Below are 8354 nucleotides of genomic sequence, written 5' to 3' on the forward strand. Positions count from 1 at the left end.
AGACTGTACATCTGTGTGGTTTCTCTCCTGTGTGGACTCTCCTGTGTTCCTTTAAAGTTCCACTCTGTGAAAAAGCTTTCTTACAGACTGAGCAGCTGAAAGGTTTCTCTCCTGTGTGGACTATCATGTGTCGTTTTAAATCTCTTTTCATTGCAAAGGCTTTCTTACAGACTGTACATCTGTGTGGTTTCTCTCCTGTGTGGACTCTCATGTGTGCCTTTAAACTTCCACTCTGTGAAAAAGCTTTTGTACAAACTGAGCAACTAAAGGGTTTCTCTCCTGTGTGGACTCTCATGTGTTCCTTTAAACTTCCACTGTGTGAAAAAGCTTTCTTACAGACTAAGCAGCTGAATGGTTTCTTTTCAGCACTAGGTCGTGAATCACTGACAGATTCATGTCTATTTTTCCGTGAGTTTGAGCCTGACGCAGGTTCTCTGGTCTCTTTCCAATCAGCACTGTCTTCAGTGTCAGGTTCAGAAGAGTCTTCAGTGTCGTCCTCAGTCTTTGGTTGTAAACTGCTCTCTGGATCTGAGTTCCTGGCTGGTTCTGGTCCTCGACAGTCATCTCCATCAGCTTCTGTTTCCAGGTGTTCAGTTTGTCTTTGATGAGGCTGAGAGGACTGAGGTTTCTCTTTATCATCTTCACTCTTCACAGGGTCAGGAGTGAAAGTGGACTTGGTGATATCAGCCTCCTCCACCTCCTCACTGACCCTGAGTTCCTCTTGTTCCTGCTTAATGTGTGGGGGGGGCTCTGGGTCCTCCTGGTCCAAACTGGTGCTCCACTCCTGCTGGTCAGGGAGAAACTCTTCTTTAACCACCACCAGCTGCTGGACGTCTGCAGGAAACAGGAAACACACAGTCAAAACAAACTGTTAAGTGTTAGCATTTACAAATCTAATCACCATTACAATGGGAGACATTTTTCAGCCCTAATTAATGCCTTTGTTTTTATATTTTCACATTATCTTTCTTTGTCCCACTTAATGTGTATTTGTGTTGTCTCAATTCACCGTATGTAGCCCAGCCCCTTTGAGAATGAAAAAGGTTTTTTTCTTCTGGCGTAGCACTAGCTGCAATAAACAAGGAATTGTATTTGGGATCGTTCACAGATACACTACGCCTACAGTATAGAATTAAAATACTCTGTTACAAATTAAAATCCTGCATTCAAACCTTATTTAAGTAAAAGTATGCAAGTATCATCAGAACATTTGACGGCACCTTCTTATGTAACAGTAATGATGGTGCAGTAAAATGTTCCCTGTCAGTGTTTAATTTATGATGTTTCTTGATTATATCGTTGCATTTTACTGTGGTACATGTTCAAAGTTGCGCTTGTATAAATGATTATCGATGAGGGAACCTGCTAAATATTAAAATATGTGTGTTTTTTATATACAGTACCAGTCAAAAGTTTGGACACCTTCTCATTCAATGGTTTTTGTTTATTTTAATTTGTTTCTACTTTGTAGATTAATACTGAAGACATCAAAACTATGAAAGAACACATATGGAATTATCTAGTTAACAAAAAAGTGTTAAAAAAATCAAGAATATGATTCTTGGCTTCTCTCAGTCAGCTTCATGAGGTAGACCCCTGGAATGGTTTTCAATTAACACGTGCGCCTTGTCAAGAGTCAATGACTTGCCTTCATAATGTGTTTGAGACCATCAGTTGTGTTGTGCATAGGTAGAGTGAGTGCACAGTGGAAAGCCCTATTTGACTGCTGTTGTAATCCATATCATGGCAAGAACGACTCAACCCAGTAAAGAGAAACGACCGACCGTCCATCATCACTTTAAGAAATGAAAGCCAGTCGATCCGGAAAAATGTCAAACTTTGAATGTATCCTCAAGCGCAATCGCAAAAACCATCGAATGCTATGATGAGACTGGCTCTCATGAGGACCCACCCGGGAAAGGAAGAGCAAGAGTTACCTCTGCTCAGAGGATCAATACATCAGAATTACCAGCCTCAGAAACCGCAAATTAAAGCACCTCAGATTAGAGCCCACATAGAGGATCACAGAGCTCAAGGAGCAGACAATCTTAAAGGTCCCATGACATGGCCATTTCTACTGATCATAATTCCATTGTTGAGGTCTACTAGAATAGATTCACATTGTTCAATGTTCCAAACTCACATTGGTTTCTCATACAGCATCTCTGTATAGTATGTGTATTCACTCTGTCCTACACGCCTTGTTGGAGCTCCTGCCCCCCCCTCCCTATGAGCCCACTGTGCTCTGACTGGTCAGCTCGCCCACTCTGTTTTGATGAGTCCACCACCGTTACAGCTGAATATCAGTGTTTATGTTTTACAATGGCGTTTGTTAGCAACCAGAAAATGACACCAGTAATGACAAACAGATGAGAATGCTGCGTGGGGTCTGGATGCCATGTTGAGGGGACGTTGCGGGGCTCGCTGCTCCGCCCTTTGAGGCTCAAGGAGCAGACAGTGTGAGCTGGATTACTGGTGTAGTTCCCTGGTTGCTGCGTGGGGTCTGCGAGACAGCACCGCGGCTGAGAAAATATAAGGTTGAGTGAATGTGTGTGTGTGTGTGTGTGTGTGTGTGTGTGTGTGTGTGTGTGTGTGTGTGGAGTAGGGATGCCAGCGATTATTCGATTTTTTGAATATTCGTTACAGTCTCTATAATCGAAAATTATTTTTTTAATTCGATTTTATTTATATCTTTTTTTCTTTTTTTTCCTGGCTTAGTTTCAACCAAAATATAGACTAATGCTAATAATAGTAATAGTATTAATAATTGTAAATGACCATTGGTCACACCACCAGTTTGTTTTACTGTGAACTTGGAGGAAGCCAGCAGCGCAGGCTGCGCAGAGTGCAGACTGCTGCACTCTGCGTAGAATGCACTGCTACACACCGACCCCGCCCCCCCCTCTCCGTCACACGTGCAATTGATTTATTGCCGATATACAGAACAGTGAGAACAACACAACTAAAGATGAACAAAGCGGTACGTTCAAAGAAGAGTACCTCGTGGAACTACTTCGAACTGACAAGTGCAAATGAAGTAAGATGCAAGTTCTTTTAAATATATTAATAATCTATTAATATTCGCCAGGGCTGTCCGATTTTCGAATTTGATCATGGTCAGTTTCTGGCATCCCTAGTGCGGAGCTCCGCGGATTTGTCCATTTGGACTTCGTTACGTCAGTATGCCCCGGAAGGAAAAAATGCAAAAAGAAAAATCTCCAACGAGGCATTGTGGGGCAGCATAGAAGTTACGTGCTCCCCTCCAGTCCTCCAGACCTCCTTTCGTATGCCGGATTGCTTGTGTGAGTAAACGGCTGTACTTCAATAAATGATCGTTATCAAGTACTGGTTTTTGCGTGTATTATTTGATGTTGCGGGTCTCTCCACGATTCACTACCATGGAGTAGAGGGCGGGTCGTAACAATAAACACATCTTTTCTGTGTTAGAGTTTTACTCGCTACAGGGTGTACTTTGAGGGTTTGTGACTCTGCAGACCGTTTGCAGAAAAAGATACATAACACACAAGGGGGCGGGTAATAACCGGAAAAGCATGACATGGGACCTTTAACATGCACTGTTCAGAGGAGACTGTGTGAATTAGGCCTTCATGGTCCAATTGCTACAAATATCCACTACTGAGGATGAACAAGAAGAAGAAGAGAATAGTTTGGGCCAAGAAACACAAGGATTGGACATTAGGCCAGTGGAAATCTGTACTTTGGTCTGATGGGTCCAAATGAGAGATTTTTGGTTCCAACCTCCGTGTCTTTGTGAGAAGGTGAGCGGATGGTTTCTGCATGAGTGGTTCCCACCGTGAAGCATGGAGGAGGAGGTGAGATGGTGGTGGGGGGGGGGCTTGTGTCACTGTTGGTGATTTATTCAGAATCCAAGGCACCCTTAACCAGCATGGCTACCACAGCATTCTGCAGTAGCAGCAAAATATAAATCATATTCTGGATTTTTTAACACTTCTTTGTTTACTAGATAATTCTAGTTAATGTGTTATTTTATAGTTTTGATGTCTTCAGTATAAATCTACAAAGCAGAACCAATTTAAATAAATAAAAAACTTCAAATGAGAAGATGTGTCCAAACTTTTGACTGCGTCTAATACTAGTGTATATCTCTCTCAAAATATATATTCTGTGTGTGTGTATATATATATATATATATATATATATATATATATATACACACACAGAATATATATTTATAAATACATGTTGGCAATAATTGATTGATGAGATTTTACATTAATTTATATTAACGTTTTACGTACTTAATGACCTTTGTACTAGTTCCCCTATTCTTTATCAAGTAACATTTTAGATGTGTTTAATTTATTATTGAACATATTTATTGATTGATTTCTTTATGAATTATTCTCGCGCCATTTCAATTAATCCAAAGTATTTGTTTTTATTTGCTTTTACACATTTAAAAAGAAAAAGTGAATAAAGAAGCACATTAAAACTAAAGTATCAGTATGTCACATTTCACCAACTAGTGCCTACATGTATGGGTAATATTTAAATCAGTACATTAAATGGCATATTATTCAATCCATGTATTTTTATAAATATATTTATTTTGGTAGGTTTGCTCTTCCGTAATACATTTGAATTATTATAATAAAGTACATGTGTCTAATAATACTAATATTATATACTTTTACTTAAATAAGATACACTTAAAGATATGAAATGCTTTAAAGAGCAACTTGCAGGTTAGAGACACCAGTGAATAAATGTTTAGGAAAATGATGAATACACTACATTTTCCAAAAAATATACAGAAAATACACTAGTGACATCTGGCGTCGTTTTAGTGAGACATTTTCATTCATTTTCACTTCCGCATAAAAAAGCCTCCGCACGTGACCTCCCTGAAATGGAGCTTTGGTGTGTGGAGAACCAGTGGAGAACAGAGCAGCTGTCTTGGTGAGTGACCGGCGTTAGCTACAGTTAATGTTAGCTAACGTCAGTCACATCATTGTAAAGTTAGCAATCATATATCACTGGCTATAACTAAAGTAGCATTGATAATATAGTAACGTTACTGGCAGGACTGTTGATACTGATCCATAACAGAAACTAATGCGCAAGTATCAGCCGTATCTCGCGTTACCTAATGCAACCACACACTACGGTGCTGTGTAGCGGAGGGGAGACGCGAGATACGGCTGATACTTGACGATCTGGCGGAGAAAGGTTGTGCAGCCTCCGTTGATATGCCGTTGTAAATGGCTTGATGAAAAGCAGGTGGGTAGTCGGGGAGGGTGCACAGCTGATTGCAGCAGGTGAGTGGAGGTTGAGCCGGGAGCCAGGAGTGACAGCCACCCCGCACACACAAACAACACAGACAGGGGGAAACAAACACAAAGTAGACGGCTGGAGCAGCAGCCACCACAGCGTTACCTAATGCAACTCCACACTACGTCTTACGGTGCCGTGTACCGGAGGGGAGAGAGAGAGAGCAGCGAAGGGGGGGGGGGGGGGGGAGAGATGTAATACGGTTTCCTGCTAGACTCTGGAGAGTATGTGCTGCAACCTGCACAAACTCCAGCTCACCATGATTACAAATGATGAAATGCAATGTAAAATTACCGAAAAAATACCTGCTCACTAAATCACAACCGTTCAAACCAACTACAAACTACTACTGCGGATTGGGCAGAGAACGAGTCCGAGAAAGTTGCCCCCCCATGTGACGTAATATGACGCGTTTGACGTATGACGTTAAAAAAAGCAGTTTTTAGAAGCAGAGCTCAAAACGGCTCCTTTTCCTCTGAATTCCTGCTAAAGGGTCTAAAGTGTTATTAATGTGATAATAAAGTGCTACTAAAGAGTGTAAAGTGTTAATTAAGGGTAAAGGGAACAGACCTGCTCTGTGTATCCGAAGCTGAGGCTGTAAAACAGCGTCCAGTAGCTTCTGGAGTCTCTTGTTCTCCTCTTTGGAAAGAGACAGCTCCTCCTCGAGCTTTGCTATCGTTTGTTCAAACAGAGCAAATATCTCTTCAGCAGTGAGTCGCTGCTTCTTCAACGACAGCAGCATTTGGACTTTACTCATGTTTACTAGATCACCTTTTCCTGCCGACTCCGTTAAACACACCGTTTCTCTCTCCGTCAAACTCTCAATCTGACTAGCGTTGCTAACTTGTTTCCAGCTAGCATGCTAAGCTAGCTCCTATAGTCCGAGGTAAACGCTCCAGAAAAAAGAGCACAGAGTCCATTCAGCGGTTTATCCAAACACAGAGATGGTGGATCAGTAGAGCTGGAGCTCACACACACTTTCTCAGGAACACAGAGAGAGAGAACCGTAGCGACGAGACGCCACCTCGATCCAGGTTAGAAAGAGCTGGGAACTTCACTTCCGGTGCGGTTTGAGGACGTCAAAATAAAAGCGGGAAGGATTTCTTCTTTTTGGTTTTAAGAACGATTGGCATCCGGACGTTGCCTTAACACCTACTACTGGATCAATAATAAAACTATTCTTTCAAAACAAAACTATTATAACTAACAGAAAATACTCATAAAGGGAAAATAAACAAACATCATTAAGCTAAACAGGTCGCAGTGAACAAATCAAATATCTGTATAGTGTTAGAAATGAAAATCAATATGGATATGGCGTAATTTGAATTAAATACACTTTTTAATTTAAATCAGTTTTATTCTGAAAAAAACGGAAGTTCACACTAATTATTAACTTATATATACAAATATATATATATATATATATATATATATATTATGTTTTATTGAACATTTTTAAAACATACAAAAGCTCGGTGAGGATATCATCAACTTATCAACATAAGTGCAAGACATTAATTCACAATAAGACAAAAAAAACCTAAATAATACATCCAATAAGAGTCGGGGGAGAGAAAAGCATAAAGGCACAAAAACATTTAAGAGGCATTAAGCTTACTTAAAATAATAACCATTTGGAAATGTCATTGCAAATCTTTATAGACATGTTACAAGATTGTATATTCCTAAGGGACAGAAAAAAAGACTTGAACTCATGTATGAAACAGGGAAAGGAGGGCTTGCCTCCTCTCCATTTACTACAATGTAAATGGTATTTACCCAAAATAATAATTATATTTACCAAATCAGATATGGGAGAGTCCAAATTATCAATATAATATAAAATGTGAAATATTTTGAAGGCTGGAATATTTGTTATTTTAAGTAACAACCAATCTCTCACATTCGACCAAAACAATTCAGAAAAAGGGCATGAGAAAAATAAATGTTCCAATGATTCATCAGATAAATTACAAAAAGAACATTGTTCCACTTCAAATTTAAATCTTGAATTTAAAAAAGTAGAAACCGGGTAGATTTTATGAACAATTTTAAAATGAGTTTCTTTTGCTTTAGGAGAAATAGGCCATTTTATAAAATGAGATAGAGCTTTTTCCAATACATATAAAGTGTCTAAATCGGTCCCTTGTGGAAATAAGCCTCTGTTGAAATTGTGAAAAATGTGGGATTTCAGAGAAGCATTAATAGATTTGTTATTCTTAAGAGTATCACCAATAAATTCTAAATTAGGTCAAACTGATACAACATTTGAGTAGAGTAAAGTATTATGAATCATTTCAATAAGTGGTACAGGAATTGCTTTACAGATGTTGTTATAATCTTTAGCAGTACACTTTATATTGTATTTAGTTGAAAAAGACAAAACATCTAGCAGTTTACCATTGCAATCTAGTAAATCATTAACAAACAAAATACCCCTCTCATGCCAATCACTCCTAAACAAGGATTTTCTGTTTATAATAATCACTCTATTGTTCCATAAAGTAGATCCATTAGGAGAAAAATTGTGGGTAAATATCATTTTCCAATAATGAAGTATCTGCTTATGAAAATTTGACAATTTGGTCGGAATCTTATTAACCTCAAAATCACATTTTAAAATAAAATCAAACCCTCCGAGACGTTTAAATATGGCCTTTGGAATATGGAACCACATGGATTCTGGCTGGGACAAAAAAGCTTTCAACCATTTTATTTTAATTGTTCCAATCATCGATTCAAAGTCTAAAGCTTTAATTCCGCCTTTATCATATTCTTTAACAAGCTGTGACTTTTTAATGTAGTGAGTTTTATTTCTCCACAAGAATTGGAAAATAATTGAGTTGTTTTTTTTAATATTAGCCGAAGAGACAAAACATGAGTGGCATGGATAAATAAGTTTAGATATACCTTCTGCTTTAGTAAGAAGAACTCAAAAATACCAAAGATAGTAAGATCTCTAGTTAACCAACGACTGAGAGATTTCTTCTTATCTGTGATACGGTTACAAATATTAAGATCTTCTCTCCTGATATAAT

At 38.7% G+C, this 8354-nt stretch overlaps 1 protein-coding gene across 1 annotated transcript in view; it reads right to left on the reverse strand.

Annotated features, from left to right (window-relative positions):
- The window catches only part of LOC307025007 (uncharacterized protein), a 25193-nt gene extending 18787 nt beyond the window's left edge, over positions 1 to 6406 (reverse strand). Inside the window, exon 1 of the mRNA XM_079659583.1 lies at positions 5884 to 6406. Coding sequence (XP_079515709.1) covers positions 5884 to 6070 — 187 coding nt within the window. The 5' untranslated portion in view covers positions 6071 to 6406. The remainder of the gene's footprint in view (positions 1 to 5883) is intronic.
- Between the last annotated feature and the right edge of the window lie 1948 nt (positions 6407 to 8354).

Source organism: Notothenia rossii (assembly GCF_949606895.1).
Source record: "Notothenia rossii genome assembly, chromosome: 1".
In the NCBI taxonomy this organism is placed as follows: domain Eukaryota; kingdom Metazoa; phylum Chordata; class Actinopteri; order Perciformes; family Nototheniidae; genus Notothenia; species Notothenia rossii.